Source organism: Monodelphis domestica, chromosome 4 (genome assembly GCF_027887165.1).
Source record: "Monodelphis domestica isolate mMonDom1 chromosome 4, mMonDom1.pri, whole genome shotgun sequence".
Taxonomy (NCBI): Eukaryota; Metazoa; Chordata; class Mammalia; order Didelphimorphia; family Didelphidae; genus Monodelphis; species Monodelphis domestica.
The window spans coordinates 428859812-428880195 of record NC_077230.1 but is presented as its reverse complement, the minus strand read 5'-3'; the positions used below and the strand labels follow the sequence as shown (position 1 = coordinate 428880195).

The following is a 20384-nucleotide window of genomic DNA, read 5'->3' as shown; positions in this document are numbered from 1 at the left end:
TAGAGTACCTATTAAATACAATGATCAAGAACTAATATGCCTGTGAATATGGTACATGAGCACATAGATTGCAATATTAATACATTAGTAATTGTTTCAAGATTAAAATACTCATGTGGACATATCAAGGTAAAGTAATTCTCAATCTCAATAAATATCTGTTGCAACTTACACCCTGAGTCCATCCCATTTCTGAAGTGAGGCAGCTGATTTCATAGGAAGTCTGTAGCTTTTTGTAGGAAGTGAATAACTTATTGTCATGGGTCTTCTGCAATTCTTTTTAGCCACTGCATTGATCAGAAGTCCCAAGTTTTTTAAAGTTGTTTCCCTTCAGAACACTGTATTTATTGTATAAATTACCTTCTTGTTCTGCTCACTTCATTCTGCATCAGTTCAGACAAATCTTCTGAAGTTTCTGTTCATGAAATGGAACTGTTCCTATGAGTGACTTGGCTCAAATGAAATAATATCTTTAAAGACCTTAGTAAATGGTGACCATTAATGTTCTAGTAATTCTGTAGACAAGCAGAAAGCATAATTTTGGACCTGGAAGGAAAAGAGAGAGAAAGAAAAAATTGGCATGATAGGGATGGTAAAAGGAGATATGATGCAGAAGTAGCTCAGAAAGCTGGTACAGTAGATGGAATGTGATAATATGAATATTATTGGGAATTGATATCAGGTCCTATCCTGGAATACAAAATGTCCAAATCATAAAAAAAAAAAATCGACCTCAATGGGGAACTGACTAGTACATGTCGTAGAAAAAAGTTGAATTAATGGGGCATGGTTGATTTAAAAAAGGGGAAATTGGATACAAACTATTAATGCCATATTGGCTTGCATAAAGGGGACTTGGGGATGATTGAGAGGATCACAAATATATTATCGGTGGGAAAGGTAATAGAGCAGTTCAAAAAACATAAAGCAAACTTTATTTTAACCCTTACCTATCAGATGTAGGATCAATACTCTGCAATGGAAGTTAAGTGAGTGGCCCAGGGTCATATAGCTGGGAATTATTTAAGGTCAGATTTGATCCCAGAACCTCTGATCTCTAGGCCTGGCTCTCAATCCACTGAGCTACACAATTACCTCAACCACTAATGCAGTCTTAAGAGAAGCATGTCCAGTTCCAAGAATAAGGAGATAGCTGCCCTTCTGTACTATCAGATGGCACTTAGATTATTGTATTTGGTTATGAATGACACAATTTACAAGTGGCAACAGTGAACTGGGGAGTGTTCAGCCAGAATGATGAGGGGTCTGGAGTCTCCAAAAATCAATTGAGGGAACTACATATTTGAAAAAGGAATAGAAAGCTTTGGGGAGAGGCCTGATAGTAATTTTCTGGACTCTTAGGTGGAAGAGGAATTAGAAGTGTTCTGTGTGGCCTCAGAGGGCTGAACTAGAATCATAGAGGCAAATGGTGATGGAAAGCAAAACCCTTGTTTGTGAGGAGAAATTCTTCATGAAGTCATTATTAAGTTCTGTCCAACTCTTCCCAACTCCATTTCTTAGCAGAGATCCTGGAGGGGTTTGCCATTTCCTTGTCCAACTCATTTTACAGATGAGGAAACTGAGGCAAACAGGGTGAACTGACTTTCTCAGGGTCACACAGCTAGTTAGATCAAATCTGAGACCAGATTTGAAATAAGAAAGATGAGTTTCCTGACTCCATTCTCCATCCACTATATCTCCTAGCTGTCATTTAATCATTAATTAGAGCTTAATCCCCAAAACTGGCTCTATTTGGGGAAAAAAGCAAAAGTTCAGCTTGCTTCCCTCCCCCAATACTTAACCATTTCTCACCAATCCAAAGTTTTCTGCAGTGCGGTTATAGCTTTGATTAGTCTTGATTACTGGTTCTGGTCAACATCTTGGTGATTTTTAGCCTGTCTAAATCAACTATTAACACTTAAGAATAGTTTAGGGAGAGGAAAATGTGAAGAAACTGAACAACATGAAAGTACATGTCAAACTGGAAAGAGAGAGGAAGAGAAAGAGAGAAAGTGAAAGAAGAGCAGGAGCAGTTCCTTGGATTAACCTTACAAGTAGTTTTCTCCACCCACTTGCTCTTCCCCATCCCATCTCAAGAACCAATCATATATCTTTAGTTTGTCTGGCAACACCCAAGGGGGCAGTTCTTGTGGGATCAGGTTCCCCTCTTCTTGGTCTCAACTTCCTTTCTCTGAGGGTTTGTCGATTCCTGCATATCACAATGGTAAATAACCTACAGGTCACTGATTAATGATATCAAACAAACACACATAATCGGGAGGGAAATTCTTTTTAACACTAAGTATCTCTTTACCTTTCTCCCATTTTCCCTCTCTTTACAACAACAACAATACAACAACAACAACAACAACAACAACAACAACTACTACTACTACTACTACTACTACCACTACTACTACTACTACTACTACTACTACTACTACTACTACTACTTACATTTAATAAAGTTATCAAGCTCCAAACAATCTCATTATTTAAAATATTGCACAACCTGATGAGAAACTAAGTGTGGGAAAAGATTCCTGAGACAGATCCACCACTACATCGGCTAGCTAGGAGTAGGAGAATAATAGTGTATGTGACTGAAGGACTAACTTTGAGGTAGTTGCATGTCAGTGATGAGACTTGATGAGGGAGGGGGAAAGAAACCCTGGTGCCTGGGAAGAAATCTTGAAATTTAAGAAGCTCTAAAGACAAGACTTTAAACTGTTCTCTTAAGTATCCCTTCTTTCTCAAGGAGCTCAATTGCTCTGATTAAGACCTCAGTCAAATAATGTGTGATATTTATTCAGGGTCAACTACCATGACCTTATAGAGCACAAATCCTCAGTATCCAATCCCTGCAAATAAACACAGGGACAAACAGATTTAACCACCTGTGGGTTCTCCTAGTGGCCCCATTGCTCTGAAAGACACTTCCAATCTCCATTTCTGTGCCTTTTCCTATGTTGGAGCCATGGACTTCCAAGGGCCAGGTTCCTCCTTTACCTAACTTACGAAAGGGACCTGGGAGTCTTCCCTCCCAGTCCTAGAGAGAGAGAAAGCCTTGCCCTATTCTGAGCCACAGAGTGGCAAGAGCCATCCATCCCAACCTGGCCAAGTCAGACTTGCAGAAGAGGACTTGTTTCCCAGGAGTCATATTCTCACCCGTACTTGCCCCCCCCCCACCCCCTTGTTTTTGGCACTGTATGTGAGATGTGGGTGTCTTCCTTTGGTGAGCTTTCCTATGGGTGTTCTGGGATCCTCATTCCCTATTCCTTGACTTTAAACAGCTACTAAGGAAATCAGAATCACATGAAGACTTTATGAATTGGGGGAAATCTGAAATAGATTAATAAGGCACCTCTCATGCCAGTCATCTAGTGCTAAAGTTGCTGGATCAAGCAAGAATTGGAACACTGAGGAAGCATTTCCTTCTGAGGATGCTGGTAACTCTCCAGTTCTCAGGTCTCTCCCACAGCTTTCTCCTTTTCCTGCTTCCTCTTTTCCTAGCAACAAAGTGAAAAGGATCAGTAAATAGAGGGGCCAGGCCTGGAGTCGGGAGATTCAGGCTTCAAATCTGTCCTTAGTCACTTCCTATCTCTGTTACCCTGGGCATGTCTCTTATCCCCAATTCCCAAGCCCTTATGTTCTTATACTTTAAAAACAATATTTAATATATATTCTAAAACAGAATTTAAGGGATTGTTTTTTGTTTTTTTTTTTTTAATGTGAGACCCCTGGGCCCAAGAGCAAGAAACGAGGAAGAGGATGATGTGCACTCCCTGTACCCACTTTACAAGACAGACATTCTACATTTGCTCTTTGTCTCCATAAAATTTTGCCATGGTCAAGAGGGTTTTTTATGTTCTTTACTCCTTTTGCCCTTGGAAGATTGGGATACTTGAATATTTGTGATCATTGCTCTTAAGCTTCTGTCTCAAGGACTTTACCTTAGGACTATCTTTCCTTCCCGTTCAGAGGCCTGAGTGAGGGCAGGTAGATCTGTGATGTTTTTTTTTTTTTTTTATGTGTAGTTCCTGCTTCAAAGCATTTTGTCCTAAGGTTATAGTCCTCAGTGGTTGCCTCTTGGATTTTCAACTGCAACATGGGTTTTGCACTAAGTTCATCATCCTTAACTCTGCTTTGCTTTGATTACCCCTTTGGCTGCCCCTTTGCTACCCCTGCTGCAAGGACTGTGTTATTCAGCTTTGAGTCTCACTGCCAAGGCCAGGCACAGCCCTCAGGGGTATTCTGCAGTTCTTTCAGTCATCCCTGAGACTTTGGAAATTTTCCTGGCTCTGGCATTAACTATGGCTTAGTAAGCGGTTGTGGGGAAGACATGGTCAACTAGTGCTTTGATTTGAGCAGTTTCTCTCCCTCATGGCATAGGGATCCCTCACTCAATGCCTACATTTCACACTGTGTCCAGTAGGAGAGGCCCTTTACTCCTCTGCTTCTGATTTTTGTCCTTTTGAGATGCTTTGTAATGATTGGTTGGAGGGAGATTCAGAGAAGCTCCTGCTATGCTGTCATCTTGGCTCTTCCCCTGTTGGTTTCTAACTGCTGCCCCTCTGCTTCCCCAGGTCATTCCCATTTTGATGGGTCACCTAAAGAGATCAGCTTTATCCCTTACCCCTTGGGAAGCTATTGACCCAATCTGAGTAATCTTCTAGGCATGGAGAAATGAGATAATGCTAATTACAAGATTTTCCAGATACTCAGCACTTTAAAGTCTACTAAGCAATATAGCATCTCATTGTATTCCAAAGCACAAGCATTATCTTCATTTGAATGCTAAGGAAACTGAGGCTGATATGTAGTATTGGATGAACACCAAGCCTCCTCCCTTCCCCACCTCCTACATCACTGATCTTCTTCTTATCAGTCCACAGGTACATTCATTCATTCATCTAACTGACCTGGGCCACACCAGCCATTCACCTCTATCCCACAATATTTTTCACGCACTTGCTCAGCACAAAGTGTCTCTAGGCTCTGGACTAGAGATACAGAAAAATGACTCAGTCCCTGCCCCCCTCCAGGAGTGTGTCCCAAACAAGAGGAGGCAAATTTGACTGAGACAGACAGTATGGTTCAGAATCACTAAATTTCCCTTTCAGAAAAGGAAAATTTGTTCAGTTATTTCAGACGTGTCTGTCTTCATGACCCTATTTGGTGTTTTTTAACAAAAGTCATGAAGTGCTTTGTTATTCCCTTCTTCAGCTTATTTTACAGATGAGGAAACTGAAGCAAACAGGGTTGATTGAGTACTAGGGATACCAGGTGCAATAAAGGTTGTTGGTTATACACAAAGCATTAGTAATTATGGGAATAATAGTGATGTGAAGCCAGGACCATTATCATTTTGATGATGTGATGTGGGATGGCCCACCCTAGGAATTACTTCATTAAGAAGGGCTTTTGTTACTTCCTGCCTTTTTCTGTTCTTCTGGGCAATGACTCTACCTATTCAATAAAGGCAACTACAAAAACTGAGGGCCCTATACCTTATACCTTTTGCAATATAGTAGATGGATGATTCTATTTGCCAAATTTTCCCAGGACCTCAATGGAATGGAAATCTCAAACTTCCTCACAAACTCCAAATTCTTTGTATTTTTATTTTTAACAATCTTTTTAAAAATTTTGAGTACCCCCTTCCTACCTGTTCCTGACCCATTGTGAAGGCAAGAAATGTGGTGTCTTTTGTACATATGAAATTACGTAAAACATATTTACACATTAGCCTCTTTGGAACAACAACAAAAAAGGCAAGAAAAACAGAAATTGAAAGAAGTATTGTTTGTACAAATTCAGACATCATCAGATCTTTCTCTGGAGGTAGAGGGTATTTTTCTTCATCATAAATCCTTTGAAAATGTCTTAGATCGATGCATTAATCAGGATAGTCAAGTCATCAGTCTGTTGTAAAGGATAGGATTAACTCTTCTCTTGTCTATTTTTTTTATCTTTTAAAAATTTGCTTTATTGAACTTAAAGAAATAGCATCATATCCAAATTATTTCCATTCAAACCTGGTTTTATATTTTCCTACATAATATTTACAAACATAATTTGAAGACAGTTCTGGAGCAAAACATAACTTGAATGCTAAAGATTATAAATATATAGGATTTAAGTCTTATAGCTACTGAAATATTTTATGCAGTTACTTTTTAAAATTTTATTTAGCCAAATTAGAACATTATTCCTTTGTTCCAAGAATCATATTCTTTCCCTCCCTCCCCTTCCTCCATACCTTCCCATAGCTGACATGCAATTCCACTGTGTTTTACATGTGTTTTACATGTTCTTAATCAGAACCTGTTTCCATGTTGTTGATGTTTGCACTAGGGTGATAATTTAGAGTCTACATCCCCAATCATTTCTCCCTTGACCCATGTAATGAAGCTGTTCTATTTCTTCTGTGTTTCTGCTCCCACAGTTTTTCCTCTGAATTTGGATAGTTTTCTTCTTTATAGATCCATCTGAGTTGTTCAGGATCACTGCATTGGAACTAATGGAGAAGTCCATTACATTTGATTGTACCATAGTGTATAAGTCTCTGTGTACAATGTTCTCCTGGTTCAGCTGCTTTCACTCTGCATCAGTTCCTGGAGGTTATTCCAGTTCACATGGAATCCCTCCAGTTTATCATTCCTTTGAGCACAATAGAATTCCATCATCAAGATATACAACAATTTGTTCAGCCATTCCCCAATTGAAGGGCATCCCCTCATTTTAAATTTTTTGCCACCACAAAGAGTGCAGCTATGAATATTCTTGTACAAATCTTTTTTCCTTATTATCTCTTTGGGGTATAAACCCAACAGTGCTATGGCTGGATTAAAAGGCCAACTATTCTTTAGTGCACTTTGGGCATAGTTCCAAATTGCCCTCCAGATCAATTCACAACTCCACAAGCACTGCATTATCATCCCAATTTTGCCACATCCCCTCCAACATTCATTACTTTCCTTTGCTGTCATGTTACCCAATCCGGTAGGTGTAAGGTGATACCTCAGAGTTGTTTTGACTTACATGTCTCTGATTATAAGAGATTTAGAACACTTTTTCATATGTTTATTTTTTTTTGAGTTTTTAAAACATTTTATTTGGTCATTTTCATACATTATTCATTGGAAACAGAGATCATTTTCTTTTTCTCCCCCCACCCCCTAACAACCCTCCCCTAGCTAGGTATCTCCTCTGGTTATCTCATGTGTCCTTGCTCCGAACCCATTTCCTTGTTGTTGGTATTTGCATTAGGGTGCTCATTTAGCTTCTCTCCTCTGACTTGTCCCCTCAGCCTCTGTAGTCAAGCAGTTGCTTTTCCTTGGTGTTTTTACTCCTTCAGTTTGTCCTCTGCTTGTGAAGAGTTTTTTTTTTTTCCTCATAGAACTCTACAGATTGTTCAGGGACATTGTAAAGCCATTAATGGAGAAGTCCATTATGATTGGACCACAGTGTATCAGTCTCTGTGTTACAATGTTCTCCTGGTTCTGCTCCTCTCACTCTGCATCACTTCTTGGAGGTCTTTCCAGTCTCCATGGAATTCCTCCACTTTATTATTCCTTTTAGCACAATAGTATCCATCACCAACATATACCACAATTTGTTCAACCGTTCTCCAATTAATGGGCATCCTTTTTCCACCACAAAGAGTGCAGCTATGAATATTCTTGTACAAGTCTTTTTCCTTATTATCTATTTGGGGTACAAACCCAGCAGTGCTATGGCTTGATCAAAGGGCAGACAATCTTTTATTGTCCTTTGGGCATAGTTCCAAATTGCCCTCCAGAACTGTTGGATCAATTCACAACTCCACCAGCAATGAATTAGTGTCCCCACATTGTCACATCCCCTCCAGCATTCGTTACTTTCCTTTGCTGTCATGTTGGCCAATCTGCTAGGTGTGAGATGATACCTCAGAGTTGTTTTGATTTGCATCTCTCTGATTATAAGAGATTTAGAACATTTTTTCATGTGGTTATGAATAGTTTTGATTTATTTAACTGAAAATTGCCAATTCATGTCCCTTGCCCATTTTTCAATTGGAGAATGGCTGGATTTTTTGTACAAATGGTTTAGCTCTTTATAAATTTGAGTAATTAGACCTTTGTTAGAGGTTTATGTTATGAAGATTATTTCCCAATTTGTTGCTTCTCTTCTAATTTTGGTTACATTGCTTTTGTTTGTACAGAAACATTTTAACTTGATGTAGTCAAAATTATTTATTTTACATTTTGTGACTCTTTCTAAATCTTGCTTGGTTTTAAAATCTTTCCCTTTCCAAAGGTCTGACATGTATGCTATTCTGTGTTCACCTAATTTACTTATAGTTTCCTTCTTTATATTCAAGTCATTCACCCATCCTGAGTCTATCTTGGTGTAGGGTTTGATTTGTTGATCCAAACCTAATCTCACCCACACTGTCTTGCAATTTCCCCAGCAGTCTTTATCAAATAGTGGATTTTTGTCCCAAAAGCTGGGGTCTTTGGGTTTGTCATAGACTGTCTTGCTGAGGTCATTTAGCCCAAGTCTATTCCACTGATACTCCTTTCTGTCTCTTAGCCAGTACCAAATTGTTTTGATGACCACTGCTTTGTAATATAGTTTGAGATCTGGGACTAAAAGGCCACCTTCCTTTGTATTTTTTTTTCCATTATTTCCCTGGATATCCTTGATTCTTTGTTCTTCCAAATGAACTTTGTTATGGTTTTCTCTAATTCAGTAAAAAAGTTTTTTGGAATTTTAATGTGTATGGCACTAAATAGATAGATAAGTTTGGATAGGATGGTCATTTTTATTGTTAGCTCATCCCACCCATGAGCAATCAATGTTTTTCCAATTGTTTAGATCTAGTTTTAATGGTGTGGAGAGTGTTTTGCAGTTGTGTTCATATAGTTCTTGTGTTTGTCTTGGCAGATAGATTCCTAAGTATTTTATATTGTCTAGGGTGATTTTAAATGGAATTTCTCTTCCTAATTCTTGTTGCTGAACTGGGTTGGAGATATATAGGAATGCTGATGACTTATGCAGGTTTATTTTGTATCCTGAAACTTTGCTAAAGTTGTTGATTATTTCCACTAGCTTTTTAGTTGATTCTCTAGGATACTTTAAATAGACCGTCATACCATTTGCAAAGAGTGACAGCTTGGTCTCCTCATTGCCAAATTTAATACCTTCAATTTCTTTTTCTACTCTAATTGCTACTGCTAGTGTTTCTAGTACAATATTAAATAATAAAAGTGATAATGGGCATCCTTGTTTGACTCCTGATCTTATTGGGAATGCTTCTAGTTTATCCCCATTGCAGATGATTTTGCTGATGGCTTTAGATCTATACTGTTTTTTATTTTTAGGAAAGGCCCTTCTATCCTATACTTTCTAGTGTTTTCAATAGAAATGTGCTTATTAATAGTTTTTATTTCTTCGTATGAAAGTTGCCTATTCATGTCCGTTGCCCATTTATCAATTGGAGAATGGCTTGATTTTTTGTACAATTGATTTAGCTCCTTATAAATTTGAGTAATTAGATCTTAGTCTGAATTTTTTGTCATGAAGATTTCTTCCCCAATTTGTTGCTTTCATTATAATTTCAGTTACATTGGTTTTGTTGGCACAAAACCTATTTAACTGAATATAATCAAAATTATTTATGGTACATTTTGTGATTTTTTCTAACTCTTGCTTCGTCTTAAAATCTTTCCTTCCCCAAATATCTGATATATATATATATAGTATTTTGTGTTCACCTAATTTACTTATATTTTCCTTCTTTATATTGAGGTTATTCACCCATTCAGAATTTTCTTGGTTTAGGGTTTGAGATGTTGATCCAAACCCAATCTCTCCCATTTTATCTTCCAATTTTCCCAGAAGTTTCTATCAAATAGATTTTTGTCCTCAAACTTGGGGTCCTTGGGTTTATCATTGATAGTCTTGCTTAGGTCCCTTACCCTAAGTCTATTCCATTGATCCTCCTTTCTTTGTCTTAGCCAGTACCATATTGCTTTGATGACCACTGATTCATATTAATGTTTGAGATCTGGTACTGCTAGGACACCGTCCTCCACATTTTTTTCATTATTTCCCTGGATTGCCTTGATTTTTGGTTCTTCCAAATGAACTTTGTGATTTTTTTTTCTACTTTGATAAATAACTTTCCTGGTAGTTCCATGGGTATAGCACTAAATAAGTAAATAAGATTGGGTAGGATTGTTATTTTTATTATGCTAACTCATCCTACCCAAGAGCAGTTAATATTTTTCCAATTATTTAGATCTAGTTTTAATTCTGTGGAAATTGTTTTGTAGTTGTGTTCATATAGTTCTTGTGTTTGTTTGGGCAGATAGATTCCTACATATTTTATATTGTGTAGGGTGATTTTTAAATGAAATTTCTATTTCTAATTCTTGTCGTTGAGATGTGTTGTGAGACTTCCCAAACCCTCAAGAAGCCACAAGGTGGAAAGATAGAGGAAGGATAGAATTTTGGATACCGCGAGGGGCGTGGCAGAGACAAGTTAGAGATATGAGGTGGCAGAAATGAGTCAGAAACCAGGCCTTATTGATTATATTGGAGCCACAGCAATACTCCAATCAGTGGACTACTCAGAAGGCTTATTCCGTCCAAAGATCCAGATTCAGTACAATACAGGTCGGAGACATGATAGAGAAAAGAAAGTGCCTGGCTGAAGGCCAGGTCCCAGGTGAGAGAGATAGAGAAGGAAAGGAATTAAAGATGGAGCTTGGCCAGAGGCCAAGTTCCAGCAAGGACAGGCATCAGTGAGAGCTGATATCCAAGAGAGCAAGAGGGCAGGGATTGCTGTGGCCCTTGCTTTTAATGTCTTTTATATGCAAATATACATAATACATAGGGATGATTATCATTGGTTAATGACAAGGTATAGGTGTGATTTATCTTAGCCAGGTGATCACAAAGAAACCTGTTTTCCCGCCTAAGCTGGGGGAAGCTGGGGTCAAGGGTCAGAGGCTTTCCTAGCCATGTGCAAGACTGAGAATGCTCTCTTCTAAGCCACTCTGTACATACTGTTTCCCTTGCCCATAGCTAGGGTTGGACTGCTACATGTTGGAAATATATAGAAATATGGCTTTATTTTGTATTCTGCAACATTGGTAAAGTTATTGATTAATTCCACTAGCCTTTTAGTTGATTCTCTAGGATAATTTAAGTAGACCATCATATCACCTGCAAAGAGGGATAGCTTGGTCTCCTCATTGTCTATGTTAATTCCTTAAATTTCTTTTTCTTCTCTAATTGCTACTGTTATTGTTTCTAGTACAATGTTAAATAATAGAGGTGATAATGAGCATCTTTGTTTCACTCCTGATCTTATTGGGAAGGCTTCTAATTTATCCCTCTTGCAGATGCTGCTTACTAATGGTTTTAGATATATACTGTATATTATTTTTAGGAAAGGCCCTTCTATCCTATACTTTCTAGTGTTTTCAATAGAAATGTGCTTATTAATAGTTTTTATTTCTTCGTATGAAAGTTGCCTATTCATGTCCGTTGCCCATTTATCAATTGGAGAATGGCTTGATTTTTTGTACAATTGATTTAGCTCCTTATAAATTTGAGTAATTAGATCTTAGTCTGAATTTTTTGTCATGAAGATTTCTTCCCCAATTTGTTGCTTTCATTATAATTTCAGTTACATTGGTTTTGTTGGCACAAAACCTATTTAACTGAATATAATCAAAATTATTTATGGTACATTTTGTGATTTTTTCTAACTCTTGCTTCGTCTTAAAATCTTTCCTTCCCCAAATATCTGATATATATATATAGTATTTTGTGTTCACCTAATTTACTTATATTTTCCTTCTTTATATTGAGGTTATTCACCCATTCAGAATTTTCTTGGTTTAGGGTTTGAGATGTTGATCCAAACCCAATCTCTCCCATTTTATCTTCCAATTTTCCCAGAAGTTTCTATCAAATAGATTTTTGTCCTCAAACTTGGGGTCCTTGGGTTTATCATTGATAGTCTTGCTTAGGTCCCTTACCCTAAGTCTATTCCATTGATCCTCCTTTCTTTGTCTTAGCCAGTACCATATTGCTTTGATGACCACTGATTCATATTAATGTTTGAGATCTGGTACTGCTAGGACACCGTCCTCCACATTTTTTTCATTATTTCCCTGGATTGCCTTGATTTTTGGTTCTTCCAAATGAACTTTGTGATTTTTTTTTCTACTTTGATAAATAACTTTCCTGGTAGTTCCATGGGTATAGCACTAAATAAGTAAATAAGATTGGGTAGGATTGTTATTTTTATTATGCTAACTCATCCTACCCAAGAGCAGTTAATATTTTTCCAATTATTTAGATCTAGTTTTAATTCTGTGGAAATTGTTTTGTAGTTGTGTTCATATAGTTCTTGTGTTTGTTTGGGCAGATAGATTCCTACATATTTTATATTGTGTAGGGTGATTTTTAAATGAAATTTCTATTTCTAATTCTTGTCGTTGAGATGTGTTGTGAGACTTCCCAAACCCTCAAGAAGCCACAAGGTGGAAAGATAGAGGAAGGATAGAATTTTGGATACCGCGAGGGGCGTGGCAGAGACAAGTTAGAGATATGAGGTGGCAGAAATGAGTCAGAAACCAGGCCTTATTGATTATATTGGAGCCACAGCAATACTCCAATCAGTGGACTACTCAGAAGGCTTATTCCATCCAAAGATCCAGATTCAGTACAATACAGGTCGGAGACATGATAGAGAAAAGAAAGTGCCTGGCTGAAGGCCAGGTCCCAGGTGAGAGAGATAGAGAAGGAAAGGAATTAAAGATGGAGCTTGGCCAGAGGCCAAGTTCCAGCAAGGACAGGCATCAGTGAGAGCTGATATCCAAGAGAGCAAGAGGGCAGGGATTGCTGTGGCCCTTGCTTTTAATGTCTTTTATATGCAAATATACATAATACATAGGGATGATTATCATTGGTTAATGACAAGGTATAGGTGTGATTTATCTTAGCCAGGTGATCACAAAGAAACCTGTTTTCCCGCCTAAGCTGGGGGAAGCTGGGGTCAAGGGTCAGAGGCTTTCCTAGCCATGTGCAAGACTGAGAATGCTCTCTTCTAAGCCACTCTGTACATACTGTTTCCCTTGCCCATAGCTAGGGTTGGACTGCTACATGTTGGAAATATATAGAAATATGGCTTTATTTTGTATTCTGCAACATTGGTAAAGTTATTGATTAATTCCACTAGCCTTTTAGTTGATTCTCTAGGATAATTTAAGTAGACCATCATATCACCTGCAAAGAGGGATAGCTTGGTCTCCTCATTGTCTATGTTAATTCCTTAAATTTCTTTTTCTTCTCTAATTGCTACTGTTATTGTTTCTAGTACAATGTTAAATAATAGAGGTGATAATGAGCATCTTTGTTTCACTCCTGATCTTATTGGGAAGGCTTCTAATTTATCCCTCTTGCAGATGCTGCTTACTAATGGTTTTAGATATATACGGTATATTATTTTTAGGAAAGGCCCTTCTATTCCTATACATTCTAGTGTTTTTAGTAGGAATGAGTGTTATATTTAGTCAAAGGTTTTTTTCTCCACTGTTGTGATAATTATGTGATTTTTGTTGGTTTGCCTGTTGATATGGCATTGCATTCATTGATGTTGCCAAAACACATTCCAAAATGTCCTACCATGGCCTTCATGCCCAGGATCATGTTCACACTTCTTTCATATTCTTTCCCCATTACAAAAAGTGGCTAGCAGACCTCAGATTTGTCACTGTCCTGGCCAGTCTCACTTGGCTTTCCTGGATACAAATGGGAGGCTAATGGTTCCTTAACTTAAACTTCCCAACCGAGACCCAGTGTCAGAGTGCAAGATCAAAAAAGCTGAAATATTTGGAACTTATTCCTATCAATTTGGAAATTAATTTTAAGACAGCTGGAACTGGATGACCAAGGAAGGAAGCCTGTCGATGCTCCCGGATGTGCCCGAGGGATTGCTCTGGCACACACACCTCTCTCAGTGGCAAGGCCTCACTTCCAAATAGAGATGAGGAAAGAGCTCCCCTTGGGCCATGAAGGCTCAGGGAAAATTAGTCACAATTAGCTTAGATTCCCAGAATAAAACCATATCTGAGCTTGAAGATCACCTTCAACATTCTCATTCTCATCTTGTAGGGCAAGAAACACCTAAGGAAATGGAAGAACCCAAAGCAGGGAATTCCAGAATCTTCTGTAAAGGGTATGAATTGCTTCCTGGTGGCAAATTATGTCCTAGGCACCAGAGATGTTATTGTGGGTTTGAAATCTCCAGACTTGAACCAGGTCTCACCTGACTCCCAGCCAGAGGCTCTTCCTTTTGTACCCTGCTACTAACTGATCTATTTCCACTCTCTGCCTTTCCTTTTCATTCCTCTTCAGAGTTAAAGTAATATTTCCCTTTCTGAGCACAGTCTCCCTGTGGCCTGTCCCTAGTCTATCCACACAAGCCTATCCCAATATCCTTATCAAACTATCAAGTTAAGTAACCCTGGCTTCCTGAAGTCCAGTCCAAGGAATCATAAACTCTTGGTGGTTCTGCCAAGCTATAAAGGCCTCAAATCCAAGCCCAGGTGCTGGATGAAGGGGTCTGTCATCCCCAGTCCTGCTTGCCTCAGCCCAGAAAGACTGAGCACCCGGGGCTTGGACTCCATGTGAATGTCTTTGTCAGTCACAGGAACTGAAGATGAACTTTTCCTAAGGCCTGGAGGAGATGAGATCTGCACCAGAGAAAGGGGGGAGCTTTGCTATTGAAATCACAGGTTCTTGGTGTCTGGGCTCCAGCCTGCCAAGGTCTTAGACAGGCCACTTCCAAACCACTTATTTGGTTATAAGGTAAGAAAAAGAACCAACACAGTCATTTTCTGTCTATTCTCTGCACAGCGCCACTGTCCAAACCTACCATTGTTACCTCCAACAATACTGCAGTGGAGACCAAGGACTTCTCAATGACTTGCAATGCTACAGGTCAAATTCACGCTTACCAGTGGTTCATAAACGGAGTTGCCCCAGATGGTCGCAGGATACAGCTGTCGCCAGATAGGAGGACACTCACTCTCAGCAGTCTCACAAGATTCGATAACAAAGGGCCCTATGTGTGTGAAATCGAGAACCCATTGTTTCGGAATAGGAGTGATCCATTCCCACTGAATGTTACCTGTGAGTATATTGCTTCTTCCTATATGGTGCCTGCTTATAGTCTGGTGGTGTGTTCCCAGAGGCCAGGCTAATTCAGTCCCTTCTCTGAGAGCTAAAGAGGTAGGCTCTGAGGTTCCCAACCCCCTTCATCTTTAGGGAGCCCAGATTGGTCTTGTCATGCTTTTTTGGTTGAGGGTGGCCAGCCAGGGTGCTGAACTGGAGAAAGCCCTAAGATCTTCCAAGTTCAGATCCAATCTCTTAGAGTACCAACTGTGAATTTCCCAGCTCAAGGGACGATCAGGGAGACACAGTGGTCCCTGGTGATGGGTTACAGACTAGGAGATGCCCTTCTTTCTACCTTAATCTCAATATGGAATCCTTCTCTTTCCTCCAGATGGCCCAGATATCGCCACGATTGTCCGTTCAGCTGGTGTGTACCCTACTGGGGTAAATATTACCTTGAGCTGTGTAGCTGATTCTAACCCACCAGCACAATTCACTTGGTTACAGAATGGACAATCTGTCAGCAACTCAGCCATATTTTCTGTTATTTCATCCCTGAATCATGCTGGAACCTATACCTGTATTGCATCTAACTCATTCACTGGCATGACGCGCACCGCAACCAAGAATATTATAATCTATGGTGAGTATCTGGATTGGGCCACCAACTTTGTGTTGGGCTTTCTCTTTCCCTGGTATGAGAGAAATAGACATAAGATATTCTGCCTGGTCCCATGACACAGTGCATTGTGGTAGAAAGAGCCCTGAGCTCAGAATCATGAAACGTAGATTGAATCCTTTCTTTTCTGTCTACTATCTGTGCAGTAAATGATTCCTCCTTTCATAGCCTCAGTTACTTCATCTGGAAAAATGAATAATATTTGTTCTGTGTATAATAGGATTTTAGGTGGAGAAAGTCCTTTTTACATGGTAGACACAAAATAAAAACGTTAGTTGTCGTCATCATCTTTGTTATTGATATTGTATTATTCTCTTCTGTCCCAGTGACATACAACCTTCTTTGTGTCCCACCTTCTAGGACTGCAGTTTCAATGACTGCCCCATACTCTTTCCTTCAGTCCCTTTCCCTTGGTGCTGTGAAACCACAGAATATTTCTAGTCTTGGTTGGAGTATAAGCTCTGGTCATGCAATGGGGCTGGTCTTGGTCCTCTTTGGCAGGGAAATTCTGGAGATGGAAAGGAGAATGTAAACTTTGTCTGCTTTCACACATAGGGATTCACCATTGCTTCTATATTTTTCCTTTTTGTAGCGTAAAATGCCACATGGAAGCATGTCAGTTATTTAACCTGATTCTGATCTATTGACTTTAGCCTCCAGTAACTGTTTCCACTGTAGAATTCCTGCTGCCCAATTAATTCACTGGTCTGACTTTCCTATGTACAGATGACAGACCCTCCATTCCCATAATCACACTAATGGCAGCAGGACCATAGAGAGGTCATCTCTGGCCTTAGTTTCCTTTTATTTCATGCAGCTTTATTGTTATAATTCTTAGGGGTATCCCAGCTTCCTGTCCCTGACTCTGGGTATATTCTGAATGGAGAGCAGGGGGAGAAATAGAATTTTGATGTGTGGAAGTGACCTCTGGAAAGTCAGATACCAACAGCATATACTTTACAGGAGGGATGACTTTTTATTGGGCTAAATCTGTACATAAGGATGCTTAAAGCACACATTTTAATTTAGCATATAATTATCTGTGTATCTTTTTTTTTTGGTTAACTATTAAAGCTTCCTCAGAGGGGAGAGAAGCTTTAAGGTAGGAAGATAGAGATAGGATAGAAGTTTTAGATACCACAAGGGGGATGACGGAGTCAAATTAGAGATATGAAGTGGCAGGAATGAGTCTTTATTAATTTTCCATGAGCCACAGCTAAGCTCTGATCAAAGGACCCTTCCAAAGGCTTTTACCAGTCCAGAGATCCACATTTAATCCCACACAGGTCAGAGAGATGAAAGAGACATAGAGAAGATTTAAAGATGGAGCTTGGCCAGAGGCCAAGTCCTGCCAGGACAGCCATCAGCTAGCCTGAAAGAGAGAGAGAGAGGCGGAGCTTGCTGGGCTATATATAATCTTTGATATGCAAATATACACAGTACACAGGGATGATGATCATTGGTTAATGACAAGGTATAGGTGTGGTTTCTCTTAACCAGGTGAGCACAAAGAAACCTGTGTTCCCGCTTAACCTGGGGGAAGCTGGGGTCAAGGGTCAGAGGCTTTCCCAGCCATGTGCAATACTTAGCATGCTCAAGACTGAGCATGCTCTCTTCTAAGGCAATCTGTACATACCGACTGTTCCCCTTGCCCATAGCTAGGGGTGGACTGCTACAACTATTTCCCAATTACCTTTTGACCTGGTTCAGGCAGCACCTGGCAATGTTGCAGTCTATGTATTTGACACCTGTGTTTGAAAGGAACTTTTTCTTAATTTACTTTTTCCAATTAATCACAATCTATTTTCTGTTCCCCTTCTACCTTCTACCACTAATGAAAAAGAATATGTTTGGGACATGTATGGGTTGTGTCTGCCTATAGCCACAAATTAATATATTCTTAGTTGGACACCTGAAAAGGAGAGTTAGAAACTGAGGAAAAATGGGTAAAGGGGATATAGAGAAAGAGGGAATATAATAAAGGAAGAAAGACTCAGAGCCAGGAATTAAAGAGCTTGGGATCCAGCCTGTGTGCTCCTCTGATGATGGGAGAGAGAGAGAGAGAGAGAGTGAACTACATATTTCCTCAATCTTTTACTGGAGGATCAAGCAATGGGGAATGGGAGGTAGCTAATGTTCATGTGACATGGCATAAGACTTAATATCAGCTCACCTGACAACTACAAGATCAAAGAGGAGTAGATTAACTCAGCATATGACCTTGTATGGAATCTGGTCTGGCAAGGTGGGAACTAGGACAATGTGGCAGCCTACCCAGGAATTCTTCTGACCTTTGGGATGTAGATTTGAAGAGTAGTCAAAATTAATAGAGTACCTATTAAATACAATGATCAAGAACTAATATATCTGTGAATATGATACCTGAGCACATAGGTTGCAATATTAATATATTAGTAATTCTTTCAAGATTAAAATACTCATGTGGACATATCAAGGTAAAGTAATTCTCAATCTCAATAAATATCTGTTGCAACTTACAGCCTGAGTCCATCCTATTTCTGAATTGAGGCAGCTGATTTCATAGCAAGTCTGTAGCTTTTTGTAGGAAGTGAGTAACTTATTATCATGGGTCTTCTGCAGTCCTTGTCAGCCACTGCATTGATCAGAGGTCCCAAGTTTTTCAAAGTTCTTTGACTTCACAACACTATCGTTATTGTATAAATTACCTTCTTGTTCTACTCACTTCATTCTGCATCAGTTCAGACAAATCTTCTGAAGTTTCTGTTCTTGAACTCATTCCGTTCAATGTTCCTATGAGTGACTTGGCTCAAATGAAATAATATCTTTAAAGACCTTAGTAAGTGGTGACCATTAATGTTCTAGTAATTCTGTAGACAAGCAGAAAGCATAATTTTGGACCTGGAAGGAAAATATAGTGAAAGAAAAAATTGGCATGATAGGGATGGTAAAAACAGATAGGATGTAGAAGTAGTTCAGGAAGCTGGTACAGTAGGTGGAATGTGATAATATGAATATTATTGGGAATTGATATCAGGTCCTATCCTGGAATACAAAATGTCAAAATCACAAAAAAAAAATCGACCTCGATGGGGCAGTTACTAGTATACATGTCATAGAAAAAAGTTAAATGGGGCATGGTTGATTTAAAAAAAGGGGAAATTGGATACAGATCATTAATGCCAAGTTAGATTTCATAAAGAGATCTTGGGGATGATTGAGAGAACCACAAAGTTATTATCTGTAGGAAAGGTAATAGAGTAGTTGAAAAAACATAATGCAAACTTTATTTTAACCCTTACCTATCAGACGTAGGATCAATACTATGCAATGGAAGTTAAGTGAGTGGCCCAGGGTCATATAGCTAGGAATTATTTGAGGTCGGATTTGATCCCAGAACCTCTGATCTCTAGGCCTGGCTCTCAATCCACTGAGCTACACAACTACCCCAACCACTAATGCCGTCTTAAGAGAAGCATGTCCATTTCCAAGAATAAGGAGATAGCTGCCCTTCTGTACTATCAGATGGCACTTTTACTATTGTATTTGGTTCTAGATGACACATTTTACAAGGGGCAACAGTGAACTGGGGAGTGTTCAGCCAGATTGCTGAGGGTTTGGGAGTCTCTGAAGATCAATTGAGGAACTACATATTAGAAAAAGGAATAGAAAGCTTTGGGGAGAGGCCTGATAGCAATATTCTGGACTCTTACGTGGAAGAGGATTTAGAAGTGTTCTGTGTGGCCACAGAGGGCTGAACTAGAATCATAGAGGCAAATGATGATGGAAAGCAAAACCCTTATGTGTGAGGAGAAATTGTTAACAAGTAATTATAGAGTCATGTACAACTCTTCCTTACTCCATTTCTTAGCAGAGATGCTGGAGGGGTTTGCACTCCTTGTCTAGCTCATTTTACAGATGAGAAAACTGAGGCAAAGATGGTGAAGTGACTTTCCCAGGGTCACACATCTATTGAGTGTCTGAGACCAGATTTGAACTCAGAAAGATGAGTTTTTTGACTCCAGACTCCATCCACAATATTTCCTAGCTGTAATTTAATCATTAATTAGAGCTTAATCCCCAAACCTGGCTCTATTTGGGGAAAAAAGCAAAAGTTCAGCTTGCTTCCCTCCCCCAATACTTAACCATTTCTCACCAATCCAAAGTTTTCTGCAGTGCGGTTGTAGCTTTGATCAGTCTTGATTACTGGTTCTGGTCAACATCTTGGTGTATTTTAGCCAATCTAAATAAACTATAATAACTTACTTAAGAATAGTTTAGGAAGAGTTAAATGTAAAGAGACTGAACAAAATGATAGTACATGTCAAACTGGAAAGAGTGAGAGAGAGAGAGAGAGAGAGAGAGAGAGAGAGAGAGAGAGAGAGAGAGAGAGAGAGAGAGAGAGAAGAGCAGGAGCAATTCCTTGGATTAACAAGGGGGCAGTTTCTGTCGGATCAGTTTCCCTTCTCCTTGGTTTCAACTTCCTTTCTCTGAGGGTTTCTCAATACCAGTCAATCTCAATGATAAATGATCTACAGGTCAGTGA

General features: G+C 39.2%; 1 protein-coding gene across 1 annotated transcript in view; it reads left to right on the top strand.

The window, feature by feature from the left end:
* Positions 1-20384, top strand: part of LOC130453969 (carcinoembryonic antigen-related cell adhesion molecule 5-like) — a 77380-nt gene that overhangs the window by 43383 nt on the left and 13613 nt on the right. The window contains exons 6-7 of the mRNA XM_056796422.1: positions 14923-15198; positions 15572-15823. Of these exons, the coding sequence (XP_056652400.1) occupies positions 14923-15198; positions 15572-15823 (528 nt within the window). The remainder of the gene's footprint in view (positions 1-14922; positions 15199-15571; positions 15824-20384) is intronic.